The 22,251-nt window shown below is 45.3% G+C and overlaps 1 protein-coding gene across 1 annotated transcript in view; it reads right to left on the bottom strand.

The window, feature by feature from the left end:
• The window catches only part of LOC107119575 (thromboxane-A synthase-like), a 310,368-nt gene that overhangs the window by 185,248 nt on the left and 102,869 nt on the right, over positions 1-22,251 (bottom strand). The window contains exon 3 of the mRNA XM_015422085.1: positions 13,924-14,017. Within this exon, the coding sequence (XP_015277571.1) occupies positions 13,924-14,017 (94 nt within the window). The remainder of the gene's footprint in view (positions 1-13,923; positions 14,018-22,251) is intronic.

The raw sequence follows: 22,251 nt of genomic DNA, 5'->3' as shown, positions 1-22,251 counted from the left end.
CCTCTGTTTTATCCTCACAACAGCCTTGTGAGCTAGGTCTGGCTGAGAATGTGTCACCCAGCAACCTTCCATGGTGGGCTGGAGATCTGAATATTAGGCATATGACAGGTTACTTGAAAGCTCTCTTATTATTTGTTGTCTGTTGTGAAGATAACTTGGTTCAGGAGGTTCTGGTTCCCTTCATTTTTGACAATGCAACTTCCATCATCGATCTGGGGTTAGTGGCCAGTTTCCCAACATGTAGCATTATTTCCTGAGTTATGCCTGCCACAGAGACCTTTAGCTCCAGTTGCAAATAGCACAGTGCATTGGTGGTTTGTCTCACCTGGGCTAGGAGTTTCCCATGCCTTTCAATTTTGGCCCTGGAACTTCCACAATCATCCTGGTGGCCAATTTTGAGTCTCCTAGCTTTATTCTCTGATGCGTTATGCCTGCCAGTGTGGTGTAGTTGTTAAAGCAGACATGTCAAACATATGGCCCGGGGCCAGAACCAGCCCATCCAGGGCTCTTATCTGGCCTGCAAGCAACTGGGGGAAACCATTCCTAATGTGGCCCAAAAGGAACTGTATTTCAGTATTATATCCCCTGCTGAGGCCCCTCCCTTCCCTAAATGCGGGCCCTCCCCGTGTTCTTCCCCCAGATCTCCAGGGATTGCCCAACCCAGAGATGGCAACCATAAGGGGTGAGGAGGACTGGTTTCACCTCAAGCTCTGCATAGCCAGTCCCCCTCGGGGTCTGCCTGCTGCTCTTGGCCAGGATGTGCTTCCTGGTGCTGCCAACTCCTCCTCCTCTGGCTAGAGCACGTTGGGCTCCTGCCTCTGCTGCCTGAGCTGCTGGAAAGATGGCTGGTTGTTCATGTGCGGCAGGCAGAATCTCTTTGGCCCCACCTCCCTGAGCCCAGTCGAGTGGCTTCCCACTTGCAGGCAGCCCAGGGAAGGAGCCCACAGGCACAGGTGCCTGTGGAAAACTGCTGGCCAGCTTGCCAAACATGGCCACTTATGTGTGTGAATAGAGAGACTGACTGGGCCAGGCGCACCATGCGCAGCAACCTGGGCGGGAGAGAAAAGCCCGGTGCTTATGTAAGGGGTACCACACGTGCACAATGCCAAGGGTCAGGAGTGGAGGAGGCCCACTGAGTTGGGTGAGTCAGAGCCTACTAACCCGCTGACCCAAATGTGTGTGGCTCTTCTCCTGCCTCCTTCCCTCAGCAGCACAAGCCGAAATGCATGCATGGTCCCTGGGCTACCTGCACGTCAGCACTGCCTTATGTAATAATCTGAGTGGAAGTGGGGGGCAGAGGATGAAGCAAAGGTCAGGGACGGGAACAGGCATTCAGAGAAGTGTGCTGGGTTTGCACATGGCAGAGGCAGGCACTGGATGTGCCTCTGCACTTGCACATGGGGAGTAATGTTTTGGGTGATTGGATAATGCCATGGAGCTGGCAGGAAATAAAAGTCTGCAAAGGCAATTGAAGTGGGCCTGGCATCTTTGGAGAGTGGTAGTGCTTGAAGACTGGTTGTGGGGCTGGGGAGCATCACAGTTCCCCTAGTGGTTCAAGCTTGCTGCCGAATGTGCAGAGGGAGGTGTGGGATTGTGCGGCTGCCTCATCCCCCTCCCCTCCCTAAAGCCTTTTGACTATAGCTGTTTCTTTAAGGTAGGGCTTGTTGGGTTCCCCTGGTTGATGCCGCCTGGTCTTTGTCTGCCACACCTATGGCAATGGAATGCAGCACTTCATGCTCCACCTCATTGAAAGCTTCTAAAATGTGTTAGTCTTTAAAGGGCCACGAGAGTCTCTGGTTGTTGCACCTGGATTGTCAGGCAATTGCTCTCTGTGCTGTGCAAAATTTCTGGGTGCTAAGGAGGAATGTGGGTCATAGTCAGTGGTAAAATATCTGGTACCTGGCGTTACATTTGACGGCACACATGGCCCAGCCTGACAAAGTGACATTTATGCCAGATCCGGCCCTTGTAACAAATGAGTTTGACACCTCTGGGTTAAAGCGTCGGATAGGATCTGGGAAACCCAGGTTCAAATCCCCACTCTGCCATGGAAGCTTGCTGGGTGACCTTAGGCCAGTCACACTCTCTCGGCCTAACCTACCACACAGGGTTGCTGTGAAGATAAACTGGAGGAGAAAGATGGGATATAAACAAACAGACAAAAATGGACAGACAGGCCAGTTCTCTTATTACTACAGAGTCATGGTAACAGCAAGCCAAGTGATTTTTCCGTTTTGTTCTGACATTTGTTTTGGATCAGGGTCCTATGGAGGGGGGGGGAGTAGAGGGAATCTTCATCCAGGGCCCCATGGTGGCTCTGGGCAGCCCTGAATGGAGGGCTGCTGCATAACTAAGAGCTTTTCATTAGACAGTGGAACAGGATTGGCCCTCAGGTATCCCCCTGAGTTCTCAGGCTACGAATTCTGAGTGGTTATAGAAATGCACAGGATCAAGTACCTGACATTTCCTTTTTCAATCAGCAGATTTTTGTGATGGAAGGAGCAGGAAACCTACTACTTGATCCACGGGGTTCTGATCTTCCCACCCCAGTCTGACATCAAGTTGTTCTGGCTGTAATTACAAAACTTGGTAGGTCCTAAAACATTGTTTTTAATTAGGATGTACTTCTAGAAAGAAACCCAGCTACTGCAAAAGTAACCATAACAGTTGGGAGAGCTCAAATTACTGTCAACCTTGGTTTGTTGTGGAGAACCGTCTTTATCCATAAGCCAACAAATTTAGCTGAGGCTTAACTTCATTAGTGGTGTCTAAACACATTAACCATATGCTCTTCAGCATATGGGTAAGTACATATCAATTTGTTTTCATTAGTGCTTTATTGCAAGAGGTACGAGTCCTAGTCCCACCAAAGATGCTGTCACCAAGTTGGTTCTGCAAAACTAGAGGTTTCAGTGCTGCTTCTCACAAATAACAGGGCAGGCAAGTGAACACCACTTGAAAGACCTGAGTGTGGGGGAGACCTGAGTGTGGGGGAGAAAGGAATTAATATGGTTTACTTGGCCCTACACCAGGCTCCAAGCCTATTACTAGGCAAGGGCCAGTGCTTGGCTCTTGTGGCCATTTCTTATATGCCCATTGCCTTCCTCTGGGTATACAGCAGGGGTCTCTAGGGGAGTGGGGGGGACAGTTGTGAATTTCCTGTATTGTGCGGGGGATTGATGACCCTTGAGGTGGGTGCCAAGAAAGTACTTTTTCACCCAAAGAGTGATTAACACATGGAATTCACTGCCACAGGAGGTGGTGGCGGCTACAAGCATGGACAGCTTCAAGACGGAATTAAGCATGGAGCAGAGGTCCATCAGTGGCTATTAGCCACAAGGTATAGATAGGAACTCTCAGTCTGGGGCAAGTGATGCTCTATATTCTTGGTGCTGGGGGGGGCAACAGTGGGAGGGCTTCTAATGTCCTGGCCCCACTGGTGGACCTCCTGATGGCACTGGTATTTTTGGCCACTGTGTGACGGAGTGTTAGACTGGATGGGCCATTGGCCTGATCTAACACTGGATTCTCTTATGTTCTTAAACATATCATGGTGCCTGTGGGAATCATGTTGGGGAGCACTGATATAGCACATTGTGTTCAATAGCTCACATACTTTCTTTCAGGAATCCTTAACAACAACTCTGTAAGGCAGATCAGCATATAATTCTTATATTGCCAAAGAAGGGTAGAAGTTGAGGCTAAGGGATAGTGGCTTGCTTTAGCCCCCCCCCCCACCCCACCCCACCCCAGTGAGTTCAGGCCTAAGAAAATATTTAAAACAGGGGCTTCCTGGCTCACAACACAAATGATATGGCTGTGTTAACTACACTGTGTGAAGTGGCGCTAAGTGACCACTTAAAACTTCCATGTTCTTCTTAAGTCAGTCTTTTCTACTTGTTGGTTGTATTGTGGCTGTCTGTACAAAACAAAAGGAGACTGTCATCCATTTCCTTTCTTTCCTTATTTACCTAGGTAACTTGAAGAATGGGTCATTAAAAAAAATCCCCTTAAAGACGCACAGCAGTAATTAATTCCCTTTGGGAACCAACAAAAGCACAGATGACACTAATGCATCATAATATGATGCTGTGCTTGCAAGATGACATTTTGTTTGTTTAACATGACTAAGCCTTTGCAACAGATGTGATGACTGCTAAAAAGTTAATGACCAGCCCTTCTCTTTAAGGCTGCTGTCCATGTACAATATACTTGGGAGCAAGTGCTATTGAACTCAGCTGGACTTCTTGAGTCAATGTGAATGAGAATCAGAAAGCCCTTTTTTGTTTGGAGGGTTTTTTTATAAATCACTTCTTTGGCTCTGTTCCTTGGGTGGCACCCTTTTTCCTCAGGGGTTCCCCCTTCCTTCTCCTCCTAATGTTTTACATTTACCCTACTGAAAGCAGGATAACAATACTGACACATTTGATCTCCAAATACTGATGTGGGATACTTGCTACAGGTATTCAGTTTTTCTTCCTTCCTTTGCCGTTCTTGTAATTGTTTCTTGGATTACTGATACCTGGGCCAGAGTGCGTATATGTATGTATATGAGACAGCAAACCTGAACAGAAAGGAAATTTTCCCAACAAATGAGACAGGAAAACTGAAGTTAATGGAACGAAATGGACCATAAGCACTGACCTTTCTATCAAAGACTACCCTTTAACAAAAAATTCAGAAACAAAATGAATTCTGTTGGGCACAGACTAACATATGTGGGCTTATTTACATTTTTACATTCCCTCACCCATCTCTACACAATTTCATGAATATGAAATCTCATTTTTATGACACCAATTCTAGAAGGGTGGATAAAACAGCAAGAAAACAGAGTACTCTTGTACCAGCCCTGTGAACAACTCCACAAGGTGCCTTGATTTGCATTTATTTGTTTACATCCTGCTTTTCTCCCGAGCTGGGACTTAAAAGTGGCTTTTAGAATATTGTTCTCCCCTCCTTTTTGCTCTCACAACACCAACCCTGTGAGGTAGACCAGCCTGAGAGTTTGTGATGGGCCCAAGATCATCCAGCAAGCTTCCATGGCAGAAATGAGGATTTAAACCAGGTCTTTTGGGATCCTACTCCACCATTCTGTTCACTACACCACGCCCGAGAGGTAGTGAATAGAGTTTTGTTCAAAGTCACAAATAATTTATCTAGTTCAATATCAGTTTTCAAAGCTGCATACAGTGTTAAAGGGACACAAATTATGACTTGTTAAATCAAATATTCAGATTGATAAAACCAACCTAACCCCCAATGATCAATAAAACAAACTGATCAGACAGCATATCCCAAACCGACAAACAGGGGTGCTCTTCTGATAGAACAAAAACATTTTTGTCAGTTTCCTAAAAGAGGCAAGGGGCCAGATGCATCTCGTAAGGGAAGGAATTCCACAGCATGGGGGCAACAACTTAAAAAGGCCTTGCTCCCAGTGGATACCAACACTGCATCCACACAAGATGGCACCCAGAGTAGAGTTTCACTGGGAGATCTGAAGCAGGAGGGGAAAGGATCATGTAAGACAAGATGCTCACAGAGATACAGACCATTTATGGCTTTAAAAGGTCGACACTACCACCTTGAATACCCACAAATGTTGTTGTAACATTGGATGTTGTTGTAACATTAGATGTTGTTGTAACATTAGATGTAATAAGTTCTCATCAGCTTCTACCAGCCAAAAAGTGTATGTTGTGTACTTATTGAAGTTTCCAGACCATCTTTCAAAGGCAGCCTCCTATAGATCCCAGCATACCTACAGGACCACCTCTTCCCATATATGTCCTGGAGAGACCTGTGCTCTGGAAATCAACACCTCCTGGTAATCCCTGGCCTGAGAGACATCTGCTTAACCTTGACCAGAGCTAGAGCCTTCTCGGCTCTGGCCCCAGCCTGGTGGGACATGCTCCCAGTTGAGATCAGGGCCCCGCGGGATCTGTCACAGGTTCTGCAGGGCCTGTAAGATGGAGCTGTTCCACCAGGCCTTCCGTTGGGGCAGCGGCCCATGACACCCACCCAGTGCCCCCAGATATTGCTTAATACCGACGGGGCATTTTTGTTTAAAAACAAAAAAATTACTGGAGGCGTGGACTATTAGTTTTAACACCATCTGCTTTTAAATTGTCCTGTTTGTTCTGATTAGGTAATTGGTTTATTATTTAATTAATTGTTTTTATACAGATCTTTATTGTTTTATAAGTAGAAGAAGAAAAGGAGTAGTAGTAGTAGTAGTAGTAGTAGATTGGATCTATACCCCACCCTTCACTCGGAGTCTCAGAGTGGCTTACAAACTCCTTTCCCTTCCCCTCCCCACAACAGACACCCTGTGAGGTAGGTGGGGCTGAGTGAGCTCTTGACAGAAACTGCTCTTTTTCAAGGACAGCTGTTATCAGAACTATGGCTTGCCCAAGGTCATCCAGCCAGGTGCAAGTGGAGGAGTGGGGAATCAAACCCAGTTCTCCCAGATTAGAGTCTGCACACTTAACCACTACACTTAGTGGGGTAGGGCAGGATATAATAAATAAATATTATACTAGTTCAGTCTGGAAGTTACTGAAGTTTGAATGTCTACAGCTAAGCCTCTGTGTCCCAATAGTGAGGGCAGCTGGAGAGAACCAACCAAAGCTGGAAAAGTTACTCTGGAAACAGTCACCGTTTGGGATTCCAAAAGCAAAGCTTGGACCAGGAGCACCACTTAACAAGCACACATCTCTCAATCTGTGAACCTGACCTGGCAGAGCAAATACAAGCCTCTGCAGACTAGGCATTCCCCCAGCCAGCCAATCTGGAGGAGTCCTCAACCATTGGCAATCTCTGCCTTATTTACATTAGGCTTAAATTTATTCCCCTCATCCAATTCATGACTGATTCCAAGTACCCGTACGAGAACTTCACCAAGACCTAATTAAAAGAAGAGCAAACTGATAACACCTCAAACTACATCTCTGGACAGTTCATATAGATGTTTAAAAACATGGGAGACCAAACTGAGCTAAGAGAACAACTCTCTCATGGGGAGGAACAACGGGCACATGTCCCTGCAGAGTCTGTATATGCCGGTCTCATTAAGAATGCAATTTGTTCTGCTGCAAAGTATTCAATTAGCATATATGTTCAGTTTCTACTTCATTTTGCTTTATGCTCCATTGGTATTCATATTCCCACCCAAGGAGTCACTGGTATGGTTTCTTGCTATCACACAAGTTTCTACATACAGGCCTAGAAGGAACCCTTCTTTTCTGTCAATTTTAAGTATTTATTTAGCTGACTTGCTGCCTTTCTGAGAATAGAACACTCCTTTTGTAAAGGTAAAGGTAAAGGTTCCCTTGCTCGAAAGCCCGTCGGATCCGACTCTAGGGTTGCGGTGCTCATCTCCATTTCAAAGCCGAAGAGCCAGTGCTGTCCGAAGACGTTTCCGTGGTCATGTGGCCGGCATGACTAAACACCAAGGTGCACGGAACGCTGTTACCTTCCCACCAAAGTGGTACCTATTTATCTACTTGCAATTTCTTGCTTTCGAACTGCTAGGTTGGCAGGAGCTGGAACTAGAGACGGGAGCTCACTCTGTCTTGCGGCACCCGGGTCTCGAACTGTTGAACTACTGACCTTCCACAGCCTGCAGTTCAGCGTCTTAACCACTTGAGCCACCGCAGCTTTTGTAAAGGCAGCCTACAAAAATTAACACACGTATTTGCGGAGGAGGTTTCAGCGGAAAGATTGGAAGCCTACAAAAATTAACACACGTATAATACAATAAAATCCTTAAAACACATAAACCCCTCAGAGCACACAGGCTTAAAATAACCCAAAGATGACAAAGAATCCTATTCAAACAGCCCAGAGTGAACATGTCTCTAAAAGTTGCCTGTAATGAGAAGGACGCAGTCCAAAGGTCCCTGGGGAATGGAGTTCCATAGTCTAAGGGTGGCCTACAAGAAGATGCATGCATGGGTCCTAGCTAGATATATCTGCAGTAATCAGGCTGCCAACTCCAGGGCTGGACATTCCTGGAGATTTTGGTTGGAGTCTGGAGAGAGTAGGGAAGGAGAGAGACCTTAGCAGGGTATAATGCCGTGTAGTCCACCCTCCAAAGCAGCCATTTTCTCCAGGGGAACTAGGGTTGCCAGGTCTCTTCTGGCAGCTGGCAGAGGATGCAGGGTGGGGTTACCAGGAGCAGGGAGTTTCATGCGACGTTTCAGTGAGGTGTCCACATGACACGGAAGTGGCACAGACACGTCAGGGAGACACTCTGTTTTTGGGGCTAAAACTCTATGGTAGAAGCTAATTCTACCATAGAGTTTTTGCCCAAAAGCAAGAGCATTGCCTCAACATTCCTGATGTGCCTACATCATTTCTGGGTCACATAGAAATCACATAGGCATGTCACTAAACATCAGTTGTTCCTCCCTTTTTCTGGATATAAGTGCCCCCCAGCAGCCAGGTGATTGACGGTGGAGAGGTGGGGCCTGGCAACGGGAAACCCCCACAAGAGGGTCTGGCAACCCTAAAGGGAACTAATCTCTGTATTCTGGAGTTCAGTTTTAATTCCAGGAGATCTCCAGGCCCCACCAGGAGGTCAGCCACCCTAACTTGCAGTAGAACAGATTCCTATTGCAGAGTCCCCTCACCCAGCTTCCCATCTCATTGTGGTGGGAGCCACCCTAACCTGCAGTAGAACAGATTGCTGTTGCAGAGTCCCCTCACCCTGAGATACCAGGCTGGAAGCTTCCCAGCTTCCCATCTCATTGTGGTGGGAGACAATCAGGGGTAAAGAATGTGCACTGGTGTCACTCCAATGTGCTTACATCACTTCCAGTGAAAAACAGAAATGGCATGGCAGATACTCAAAATGCTAAAGTTTCTGCCATGTCACTTCTGGTTTCCACTGGAAGTGACATTAAGTGCGCTGGCACGACTGTGCACTGGCAACTGGTGGCTGAGTTTCTGGCAATTCCTAGAGTTACCCTACGTCACTTCTGAGTTTCCCCTTGGAGTGATGTAGTGGTGGTGCCAATGTCCTGGTTGTTTCTTTACTTTTCTCCTGCCGGCACTCCAAGCAACAGCAGGCAGCAAGGGCTGTGAGCAGGAAGTCTCCACCATAGCAGGAGGTCTGGCAGCCCTGTTGGCTGCCCATCTGAACTGCATGCACCAAGGGCTTCCTGTGATGTTACAAAGCATTCTGGGAATACATGATTACCTATGCCCTACCCGTGTACCATACCAGGGCCAGAACATGGACAGGGCCAGGTGGTGCTTCTGCCCAGCAAGCCTCCTGACTGACCATTGTAGATTTGATTGACTGTCCAGTTTTTTAAAAAACAACAACATTGTTTTGGCTAGCAGGCTAACAATTCTGCAGGTCAGATGCCTGCCTTGCCTTTCATAGACTATAGGTAAGTAAAGAAGCAATATCAGCAGTTTACACTGTTAGCTTTAGCTATATATATGGAGATATGGATTCAGCTGTGGGGTCACTGGGTATCCTTAGGTATGGAGGAAAGGAGAATGTCGTCTCCCACTAGGGAGAAAGGTGGGGTATAAATGAAGTAAATGAATAAATAATACATTTTCTCACAGTTCCTGGCTGGTAAAACGAGAACTGTAGTCTCCTACCTTGCGGGATTGTGGTAGGGTCAATGAAAACAGCTGGTAAAACACCTCACATCATAAAGGCATTACATAAATCCATAGCAATTATAACACGAGGTAACAGTTTGTTGATATTAAACACACATTATCTTTTTAAATTTTGGAGGCACCTCATTAAGGAGGCATACATAAATTGTTCCCAACAGTGCCGTGAGCAATGAGTAACCCTTCATGGGAGACTGTTCTAATTGAACCCCAGATTTTAAAATCAACAACTGATTAATTATTGAACAATAATAATTTAAATCAATTCATACTTTAAGACTTCCTTGCCCCATGACTAGGTTTATGTCTGTACTGCTCTAGCACACATTTGCCACCCAGTGCGATGCAATGCTGAGAAGTGCCACAAAAGGACACTTTTCTCACAGGAATAAATCAAGGTCAACAGCAGGTATCTGTGGAGGGAGGAGAAGCCTAAAGCACCACAAGACCACGGGAAGGGAAAGACCTACAAGTTACTAAGAAGTGACCGAAAAATAATGTAGTTGGGTCACTACATGTACTTTTTTGATTATTTCCCCCAATCATTTAACAGAATGAAGCCACGTTCTAGGAAAAATCTGCCCCAAACAGCTATGACCAGTACTGATTGCCTGAAAACTAAACTCCAAGTGTGTATTAGCTGTGGTGCAAAACAGTGCCTCGTGACATATGTGCGCGACTACTTCATCATTGGCAGGTAGCCAATATGTGTAGTGATTTCAAAAAGGCCCATGCACATGTGTGGCTGTGTGAATTTGCAAACGTTATTTTTACCCCTTTTTTTAAATTACGGGTTGCTGTTGAGCTGCTTATGGGTCTAACCATATAGAACACTGGTAGGAGCGTCGCTCAGTGGAAGAGCACACACTTTGCATGCAGAAAGTCCCAAGTCCAATCCGCAGTATCTCTAGTTTGTGGCTATCAGGTTCCGGTGGTAGGAAAGACCCTTACCCGAGACCCAGAAGAACCACGGCCAATCAGAGTAGATGGTGATGTGCTGGAGGGATCAACAGTTTAACTTGGTGCGAGGCAACTTCCTACACTTTACCTCTTCGCATTATCTTATGCTTTCCTCCATTTTCCATAGTAAACCGGTCCTCACATCTCCTCCCTCTGTCTTTTTTTATTAGCCAGGCTGCTGAGAGGCTGCATGCCGCTTCCCTGCCTTGAATTTTAATGGAGACATCACTCTTTTCTTTATCCTCTCTCAGAGTGGACAGGATATTCTTTGTCTGCTCTGTTTTTTCCCCCCTGTCTGGCCTACTTGTAGTTCCTGGGCTTCTCCTGAGTGGCCCACTTCTGTTGAATGGGGAATGGGGGGTTGTGTGTGAGAGGGGTGGGAGAAGCTTTGTCTCACTCAGTCTTTGGTCTGGCTGTGCTGAGCTGTTTTATAGCTGTGGGGAGGACTGAAGGGGCTAGAGGCAGAGGCAGGGAAGAGAGAGTAAAAATGCTAATTGTTCTTCGCTCCACACATCTGCCAAAACCGCCCTTTGATAAGCAAGTGAAAGCAAGCAAAATGCAAACTTTTCACGAAGGAAGTCAAATCAAGTCCCAGCGTAATTTTGGAACTAGAAGGCAACTGTGTTTGTGTTCAAGAACAGAAGCTTTAGAATCTGGGTGCTTGGAAACACTTGATTCAGCAGAGCAGGTTTCGAGAAGCGAACCAGAGAGGCATGAGGGAAGCGGCAGCCCCAGTTTTAATCACAGCTTTCAGAGACTGTAAAATGACTTCATGAGGTTTTGTGTTGCCTTTGGAGAGGCAACCAAGATTTTGAGGAATGAGTGACACATGCTTCTTTGTCACTAGTCCGATATTTTCATGTTAACTAAAAAGAAAAAAATATATGGCTTCATTATTTAAAAAAGTTCTCACCTCGCCCCATTTGGACAAAGATATATGCTAAAGGATTGTGGTGGAAAAGTTTTGCAAAAAAAAAAGGAGGAGGAGGAGGAGGAAAGGAATTAGCATAGTTAGCATCCTCCCACATCCATCAGACAATTTGCTTTTGCGGAATTTTCATATTACAGCTTCTAATTTTATATGTAAGAGAGGAGGATGTACCTAACATCTAATAATCCTTCTGATTACCTTGCCTGGAAGGCAACTGTTTCAACAATTATACTTAATCTATCTTTATAAATAGGAAAAAATCTCAATTCTCATTATTCTGAACACTGTTTTTCGATAGGTGTTCACCAAATTTCACATTGGGGCTGGTAGTACTCAACATAGATTCTTCCAGGAGATCGAAATGTACAAAGGAATTTCATTTGCCCAGAATGGAGGAGGGACTGCTTTGTACTTAAAAAAAAATCCCAGTGGGGGAAAATGTTTTTTGGAGGGAATATCAGCTACAACCAGCAGGCAAAGCTGACATACTCACCAAGAATAATTCTTAAAAGAAATCTGCTTTCATGAGGTAAAATGTGATTACTTAACCACATCAGAATCGTTCTTAATAGTCATGAGCAATGCTCCCTCTAAGCTGTGGAGTCTTGTGAGCAAAAATTCTACTTTGTGAGCTACTGGCATTAAAGTTGTGAGTGAGCAATTTGGTTGCTGCACAAATTAGTTTGTTCTGGAGCCATCCTTCCTGAGCTAAGACAAAAATGTGTGAGCCGGAGGCTAAAAAAACCGTGAGCTAGCTCACACTAACTCAGAGGGAACACTGGTCACGAGATTACATTCTACATACTTTTTAGTTACACTCATCCAGAGAAGTTCTATTACAGCATGTCTCTGAAGAGGGCGCTTAAACATTTTTAATAAATAAATAAATTCTGGATGTAAAGATTTTTTTAAAGTACCACTCATGCTACTGAATCCTCAGCTAGAGATTCTAAAACCCTATCATGTGCTCCCTCTGTCCCTCCAGTCCTTTCTGCAAGAGCAATCACTCAACCAATTCTGTCAGATTTAATTGAAAAACAATTTTACTTCCAAACTGATTTTTGTGCTGGCCAAATTCACACAGCAGCAGTGCCCATCAGGAAGTTAATGAAGTGTGTAACACAAACATCCTTCCGAAGGATGACCAAGGCACTTTAAAAAAAATTCTCTTTGAGGGGGGGAAACAAGATTACTAATATATTTCATACCACCCAATGTGTAATAGTAATGGTTTCATCATTACTATAGCAATTTAGTTTTGCAAAGTGCTCCATAACCCTTATCAAATTGATTCTCCCAACAGTCCCATGAGGGAGCCCTTTACTATTTTCATTTTACAAATGGATATTCTGGCCCTTAAGTGGGTCTCCCAGGTCCTGGGCTGCATTCAGACATCACAAGAAGTTGCAATTAAACACCAATCGGGCATGAACACAGTCTGTTGCTGTGCTCGTACATGCCCTTTCCTTGGCCTACCTCCTTCCTTCTCTAACACAGAAAGGCAACTCAATTATCCACCTGGTTTGATCAAGCTACAAGTCACCATGACATCCAAGTGCAGGTGCCTCAGTAAATTTTAGTTTGTTTGCCCCACAGGAGCTGGAAATGTAAACTGGGATTAAACCGAGGCTCCAACATATATACCCTTACCCTGTTTTCCCACTGAAAATCACCACCCTCATGCTGAGTCTGCCCCCAACCTGGAGAAAAGTTATCATTTTGAATACTCATTGTATTTCTCTCCTGCGGAAGTAAAAGTAGTTTAGGGATAGTGATTTCACGAAAGCTCATACCCTACCATAAATTTTGTTAGTCTCTAAGGTGCTGCTTTTCTACCGATTACCTAAGCTGCGGCATGTTCCTCAGAGCATGTGCCTTGCAGTAACAAGAGGTTGAAGTGATCACTCACTTCTACCCAACCTCCTGTGGACCCAGTTTCTGCTGAAGACTAAAAACTTGAAACAAGTGAAAATCCCAGATGTCCAGATACTTCTGCTAAATGGAATTGGACCGACACCAGCCTCCTTTCTAAGACTGATGAGTTGCTTTAGCAAATCCCATGCAAAGCTCCATCTCTGATGTCTGAGGCTACCAACCAAAGAGTATAAAATATAGTCCTACCCCAAAAACATCTGGTAATGGCTCTGAACATTCATGACAAATAGGTGGTCTAGTCCTTTGTCCAAAAGGGATTAAGTCTGTCAGGATGAACCAATGTGGGATGGAAATGAATGGGTCATTCTACCTAACGGAACCTTCAGGGGTCTAAGCTCCCAGACACTCTGAGTCATGCTCTTGGGCCTTCATCAGTTTTAGGGTTTCAGTCACAGGTATGAATCAATTTTTAAAAATAGCATACATGGATAGACACTATTCACACCACTTCTTACCTCACGAAAGAATAGCAGGTTTCCAATGAAAGGCAGAGGCGGAGGATGACAAATGCCCACCTTCTGTAGCTTGGAAAATGCTGAAGTTGAGTACCTATAAAATAATGAAAAACAAGCTTTGCCCCATGCTTTAACTTAACTTTATATAGTCAAATGCATAAAAACCCCCCAAGGATAAGAGGAAAGGAAGAAGAAGAAGAAGAGATTGGATTTATACCCTGCCCTTCACTACCCAAAGGAGTCTCAGAATGGCTTACAAACTCCTTTCCCTTCCCCTCCCCACAACAGACACCCTGTGAGGTAGGTGGGGCTGAAAGAGCTCTGACAGAAACTGCTCTTTTTTCAAGAACAGCTTTGCCAGAACTCAGGCTTGCCCAAGGTCATCCAGCAGGTGCAAGTGGAGGAGTGGGGAATCAAACCCGATTCTCCCAGATTAGAGTCCGCGCACTTAACCACTACACCAAACTGGAGCACCAAACTGAAGCCCTGAAACAAGTAGCATAGTGATATTGTGGTATCTCCTTCCCTTAAATGTGAGACAGAACTGGGAAGACCCATTAAAAGCCTGCACTGGATGTTGATTCCCAGGCTTGGTATCATTTTATCTCAAGCCTTCAGATACATCATGAATGATCTCCTCCTAGCAATCCATAGGAGATACAGTCCATCCTACGGATTCAGTTAGTTGTTTCTGTTGCCTCTTAAAGCCTGCACTGGATGTTGATTCCCAGGTTTGGTATCATTTTATCGCAAGCCTTCAGATACATCATGAATAAGAACATAAGAACATAAGAGACGCCAATGTTGGATCAGGCCAAAGGCCCATCCAGTCCAACACTCTGTGTCACACAGTGTCCAGAAATACCAATGCCATCAGGAGGTCCAGCAGTGGGGCCAGGACATTAGAAGCCCTCCCACTGTTGACCCCCTAAGCACCAAGAAGACAGAGCATCACTTGCCCCAGAGCCCCTATCTATACCTTGTGGCTAATATCCACTGATGGACCTCTGCTCCATATGCTTATCTCCTCCTAGCAATCCATATGAGATACAGTCCATCCTATGGATTCAGTTAGTTGTTTCTGTTGCCTCTGAGTCTGTTGAACGTGAAGAGCTAGAGAAGACATCATAGTTCTTTGCAAAACTGCTTGTGTGGCATGGAAACTGAGGATGGTGATGGCCAACAGCTCTCCTAAAACATTCCCCGGGGGGGCGGGCTCCTAAGATTCCATACTCCCAGGATTCCACTTCCTGTTCAATAGGCATGTGTGTGTTAAGTGTAGTCAAGTCTCATACAATTTATGGAAATCCTATGAACTAATGTCCTCCAAAATGGCTTATGGTTACAGTCTTGCTCAGGTCTTTAACTGAGCTCAGGGAGAACTGAGGGCCGTGGCCTCCGTGATTGAGTCAATCCATCCCATCTTGGGTCTTCCTCTTTTCCTGCAGCCTTCTACTTTTCCTAGCATTATTGTCTTTTCCAGTGACTCTTGTCTTCTCATAATGTGACCAAAGTACAATATCCTCAGTTTAGTCATTTTAGCTTCTAGGGAGAGTTCAGGCTTGATATTAGTGTAATATACTGGTGTGACATCAATACAGTGTAACTTGATGATATCAGCGGGCATGATGTCATCAAATTACATTGTGAGTGGCTTGAGATCCCATGCCTCATTTCGTTGGTAATACTCATTTCCATCAAAGCAGAACCTCTAGTCTAGATCCCTTTGTCATAACCATAACGATTCTCAGTTACAGCGTTATAAAGTTAAAAAGAAATTCACAGAATGTTATACTGATGTACAGCAACACAATTATGTTTGGGAAGGAATTTTTTTCAAGAATTTGGTTTTATTTCCCCCCCTTCTCTTGTTCTCCCATCGTTACCAAACTGGTCTGCTATAGTAGGAGCTCTTAGAGGTTTCAGCAATTACAGGTGCCAAAATACTGTCATTGCACACTGCAGAAATGCACCAGCTACGCCAGATGTTCTGACTGAATGATTAGTCAGCCACCAGACAGCAAATTACTACAAGACACAACTTGGGAGAACTGAAAGCCAAAATCTAAAGTTTGCCGACTTAACCATTGTATCGGATGCTGCTGAATAAGACAGGAGATAACTTTAGTCACATCTCTGCCAAATTCCATTTGAAGCCTTCTGTATGATGCTTATAGGAGTGTGCGTAAGCAGTAATTCCCAACTGAGTTGCCAAGACATGAGACTCATCCCTTGCCAAATAGATATACTGACAACAAGAAAATTGCAATCAGGGGTACCTGCTAGTATCTGAGTGGAAGCCTTGTTCCCTGGACCACCCCTTGAAAACCAGACCTCCTGAGCCACAAGAAATATAAATAGTCAGGCCCACCCATAGCCAGAAATGTTATGGTGAGAGAGCATGAGTGGAGTTTTCAGTTCCCCTTAATCCTAAACGCTGAGGTTCATTGGATGAGGCCTGGTAATGTCACAGTGAATAGCTGTATTAACAGCTCAAGATGGGTAGCTGTGTTGGGTCCCGGTCACACGGGCCAGAAAATGCGGGGGGGGGGAGCGTGGCTGTTTGCCCCAGAGCAAAATAACGTGCGGCCGCCGGATCACACGTCCCGTCAAGGTCCCTTGGTTAGGGAGTGAGGTGCCAATCACACGGCTATCCTGCAGCGCGGCAAAGAAGTGGTGCGGCGCAATCACAGCAGCAATCGCTAGGCGCCACTTCCATGGCAAACAGGTGGGGTTTTTTACCGAAGTTTGTGTGCATGCCAAACAGAGGAACCAAACCCCACACCTGCTGGCACCAAGGCCTTCTGGGTAGCCTATTAAAGGTGCAGCACACAACAGAAACTAAGAGGAAAGAACCAAAAGGAGAAAGTCCAGAGCAGATGAGAAGGTATTTGGTCAGGAAGGGGCTAACTGATTCAACTGCAACTGGGTTGCAGCTTCCCCACCTACATTCTTTCCAGGCAGTCCAGACAAAAATCACTTTAATACTTTATCTTCTATCTCTGCAATAATAAGGGCAAGAGACTTACTTTTTTAAATGAAAGCTGCGAATTCAGTGGTGAGTACAACATATTTGCGGTAAGGTTGCCCCATATCCCCCCATAGCTACAAACCTGTAAACAGCCTTCTGCCATGCCATGCCCCTCCCCAGCGCCATGGCTCACTCCCTGTCCTTCCCCATTCCTATATAAACTTCCTCTTCCTGCTTGCAAATCATGTGAAGGAGCACCTTCTGTGGAAAGCTCACAGACTCATACTTCACCTTGTTCCTGCCTTGCTATGTCTCTCTCTGTTCCTCAGCTCCATCACATCTACTTCTCTCCACTCTAGGGAGGCCAGCCTCCAGGTGGCGTCCTGGAAACCTTCTGGTGTTACAGTTGATCTTCTGATGACCAAAATCAATTCCCCTGGAGAAAATGGCTGCTGTGGAGTAGGGACTCTATGGCATTAAACCCTGCTGTAGTCCCTCCCCCCTCCAAACCCTGCCCTCCCCAGGCTCCACACCCCCCCCAAATCTCCAGGGATTTCCCAACCCAGAGCTGGCAACCCTACTCCACCCCATTCCACACTTCCTACTCAGAGTGCTTCCTTGGAACTGACCTTCAGATGGCTTCCTGATTACAGTTCTGTCTTAGAAACCTAGGGTTGCCAGGTCTCTTACCTATTGCGACAGGGGGAGGGGGAGAAACTCCTGGTCCAGGACATTCGCTCGTGCACGTGTTACCTGGAAGTGACATCATCACACTAGGCACATGGACAGTGGATGTTCTAGCATTCAGCTTGAAAACTCTGTGATACCATAGAGTTTTCAGGCTGAATGCTAGAGCATCCCTCAGTGACATGGCCAGCGCAATGACATCACTTCCAAGTGATGTCATTGCGACAGGCATGCCGGCCCGATCTGGGTACTTTGGGGGTGTGGTTCCCTCCACCGGCTGGATCTGGGCCAGCGGGTTGGAGGCCCCTTGAGTGGGCAACTCCCCGGCCCCCTGGGGGACCTGGCAGCCCTACAGAAACCCTGGCCTGGCTCTTACCCTTGAGAAGGCTGGGCAGTGCTCCCTGATGACCAGAAGCCCTTTCTCTGAAGTGGAACACTAGGCCCTGTAAGTTATGATGTCTGGGCAAAATCCTGCTCTGTCTTCCCATCTACCATGCTGCCCACAACAAAAGATCTCTCAAGAGCTCACAAGAGGGAAGTGACATTGAACAGTGTGCGGGAAGGAGCCCATAAGCAGGCCCCATATGCTAAAGAGCAAACAAGCCGTCTCCATAAGCCTCAGAAACCTGTAGTTTATAAATATGCCATCCATGCTCACATCTTCTTTAATATATTCACATTTTCAACGAACGGCAGTAAAGTCTACAGATGCCAACAGATGAAAATTATTAATTTCTGTCTGCATCATGCAGCCTAAAAAAGCTCCCAAGGCAACTTCTAGTAAGGCATTAAGACACAATATGAAACATAATAAAATGTTATTACAAAAGAAAGGCTTCACATCACACAAAATTTGGAACTCACCACCGCATGATAGCTAAGATGGCTTGAAAGCAGGGTTACCAACTTCCAGGTGGGGCCTGGACATCTCCCACAATCACAACTGATCTCCAGATTATTCAGATCACTTCCCCTGAAGAAAATGGCTTCTTTAGACGGTGAACATAAGAACAGAAGCCAATGTTGGATCAGGCCAATGGCCCGCCTAGTCCAACACTCTCTCACACAGTGGCCAAAAATACCAGGTGCCATCAGGAGGTACAGCAGTGGGGCCAGGACACTAGAAGCCCTCCCATTGTCCCCCCCCCAAGCACCAACAATACTATGCTCCAAGTGGTGGTGGGAGACCCATGGCACTACACTACTTCCAGTAAAAAAAACTGGAAGTGACATAGTGAGCTCTAGGAATAACTGGAAATGCTATAGTTTTACCATAGAGTTTCTGGTGATTCCTAGAGTTATATAACTCCCCCCCCCTTTTTTTTACTGAAAGTGACATAGTGTCACAGCTGGTGTCAAGCCCTCACATAGTCGCGCCCACAGCCCTCCCTGAAGGATTATTTGTTTAGCAGAGTGCTAGACGCACATAAGGCAGCAGAGCCTATCTGGTTTCTGTGTGCTGACAAGAAAAAAAAATAGACATGGAGCCTCTTTATCTTTGCACAAATAATACATATAACTTCAAAGCCTTATATGGCCTGGGACCAACATACCTCAGGGACCGCCTCTTCCCATATACGCCTCGGCAAACGTTACGCTCTGAGAGTCAACATCTCCTGGTGATCCTTGGCCCAAAGGACATCCGCCTAGCCTCAACCAGGGTCAGGGCTTTTTCCGCCCTGTCCCCCACCTGGTGGAACATGCTCCCTATTGAGATCAGGGCCTTGAGGGATCTTATTCAATTCCGCAGGGCCTGCAAGATGGAGCTGTTCCACCAGGCCTTTAGCTGAGGCAGCGGACATCCACATATGCCCCCCCCCCAAGGTTGCAGTCTCCCACCTACTAATAACTGGCCATATCTAGTTACATCAATGCACCAGATTCTCCCTATGGCAAGCATGACTATTGATTTTATGTTTAAATGTGTTTTAAATTTTATTGTATTTATTGAAATGTTGTGACCCGCCCTGAGCCTGTTTACAGGATGGGCGGGATATAAATGCGGAAAAATAAATAAATAAATATGAGTCCTTTATTGTAAGGAACTCCATTCTAGACAGGATAGGGATAGGATTCTTATCTAGTCTAACTAGCTAGGATGGATAGAGATGGAGGAAGCGTGCCCTTCCCTTAGGCTGCCAAGATGGGCTAGCATACTGTGTAGAGAAGGTGTCAAGCTGGAAGGAAGGAAGATTGCCTTAGAGTAGCAATCTATACATCAAAGGGATAGTATCAGAGTAGTAGAAGGGAACGATTATCAGTGTTCTGGCCTATCTATCTCTCTGACTCTCTATCTGAAATTTGAGGCTAAGAGACAGTGCAAAGTCCTTCACTTCCAACACTCCTGCCAGTAACCCTAGTGGACTTTATGGCATTATACCCTACAGAGGTTTCTCCCCTCCCCATCACTAGGCTCCACCCACAAATATCCAGGAATTTCCCAAATCAGAATTGGCAACTGTACTTTTACAGACTCAGACACAGTTACAGAGAATGGATCCATCAGTGGCAGGACCGGAAAGGAATAAGCTTGGACACAATCACATCTGGTTATACTTTTGAAATATTCAGATTTTTTTAAAGGACACAGACATAGGACTCTGTAGGAAACTGGTATCAATACCCAAGAACAAAACAATTTACAACTTGTCAACATAACATGTCAAATACATTTCAAAAACAACAGTAAGACTTCGATATCTCACTTAAAATCTCCAAAGGAAAAACAAAACTACAAAAACCTGCCAGCCTTTAACAAACATTGACAGTTCGCGGTTCAGATATTTAAGCAGCGGGCTAAAAATCCCTCCTTAACTGATTAAAAAAATGACCTTTGTACTACTGACATGCATAGATTTACTATTGTGAAAAATGTTATGTTTCAGGGGACTCCCCACTTGCAAACTATTTTATTATACTGCAAAACCAAAGTTAGAAAACCTAAGATATCAGTATATCAGGACAGGAGGAAGATTGGATAAGATAGGATCCGACTGATTAATTATACATTTTAGACTTCTGCCAGAAAGCTCTCTGGATAAGAGGCTTCAACCCGTTATCACATAATTTATACATCTTGCAGTTTCCCTTCAGATCTTTTGACATCTTGATTTCAATCTAAAGGCACATTGCTGTTGCTTGGCACTCTGGTAATTCCATTAAAGTCCCTAACCATCATTTCTGTGAACTTGAATGCCTCCTAACAGTGATGGCTCCATGCCTATCAGAAGGTCAACCAAACAGAGACAGATATCAGAGACTTGACTCTGGTTAAAAGGGACCACGCAAGGATCAGGCCAGATGGGCAGATGCATTCGTCTGCATTCAGATTTCAAAAGTAATGGGAGACACGAATTCATGGGTAGAACTATGGACACCTAGGCTATCCATGTTGACCTTTGAAGAATCAGGAAAGCATTCCGCTACTGTCAAGCTGATGTTAAGGATGCTCAACTGTATGCAAAAACACATTAGAAAAAGAGGAAATCAAAGTAATTGACATGCCGTCATTCTTGGTCATGTATATTAAAACCTACTTTTATCGCACTGCTGATTGCATGCATTGTAACGGATTGGATTGTTTTTGCTTGCGTAATCTGCTTTGAGTCTCAGTGAGAGAGGTGGATTATAAATCACATAAGTAAGTATTAGTGTGCCAAATTCAATTGTTTAGTGTGAGGCCAGAACAAGGCTGTTGGAGCAGTTTTATCCAAATGTGTCCTTCCATATTTCAGCAGAATCTGTTTGAATTAGAGGAGTATCTTGCTATGTGGGGTATGGCTCAAACAGGTGGTTTTATGCAATAGTCTGCAGTCCATTAAATGACAACTGGATAGTGTTGCCAGTCCTCCAGTTGGAGCACGCAATCCCCTGCCCCCAGCTCTTCTTTCCCACCACTGTTCTGAACAGTAGCTGGAGAAAACCTTTTTTTTAAAAAAAGTTGGCTGTTGGGCCAGCAGTGTGATATCACTTTCAGGGAAAACCTCAAAGTGAGATCACACCTTTCTAGGAATCACCAGAAACCCTATGGGTAAAACCTACAGAGATTCCTAGAGAGGACTGAAGTCACTTCTAGGGGAAAAAACACGATGTTGCTTCCAGCATTTTCCCTGCCGTGGTGTCACACCATTGCTGATGGCAGCCCCCCATGTTCCCCCCATCTTCCACTGGTTGCCAGGCCAGGCTAGGCAACCCCTTGACTTGGAGATCTAATTTCATGGTTTCATGCATCTGGAGAACATGGGTCTTGGATTTTTTTAAGGATATGTTGAAAGGGAAAGGGAAATTCATGTGCAAGGTAGTCCTGGCTAGAACATATCTGAGTAAAAGTTACACTGGCTCTGTTCTCAACAGGAACAATCAAGGGAGGATTGGGTAAAAGATATCCTCTCTTTATAGCTAAGGGCTGCGGTCACACACGCAGGTTGAAGTGGAGGGGAAGCGAGACAATTTCCTCCAGAGGAATTTGACATGCAATTGCGAGATCACACACCCCTTTGTAGCTGTGGGCTCAGCCCCTCCGTGTGATCCTGAGGACTGGAAGGTAGCTAATGTCACTCCCATCTTTTAAAAGGGTTCCAGAGGAGATCCGGGAAATTACAGGCCAGTCAGTCTGACATTGATACCGGGTAAGTTGTTATAGAAACCAAGGCTATTTTTGGGCAGGAATG

This window comes from Gekko japonicus, unplaced genomic scaffold, assembly GCF_001447785.1.
Source record: "Gekko japonicus isolate JY-2015 unplaced genomic scaffold, Gekko_japonicus_V1.1 scaffold280, whole genome shotgun sequence".
Taxonomy (NCBI): Eukaryota; Metazoa; Chordata; class Lepidosauria; order Squamata; family Gekkonidae; genus Gekko; species Gekko japonicus.
The sequence above is the reverse complement of the archived record's forward strand: the minus strand, read 5'-3'. Positions and strand labels throughout refer to the sequence as shown.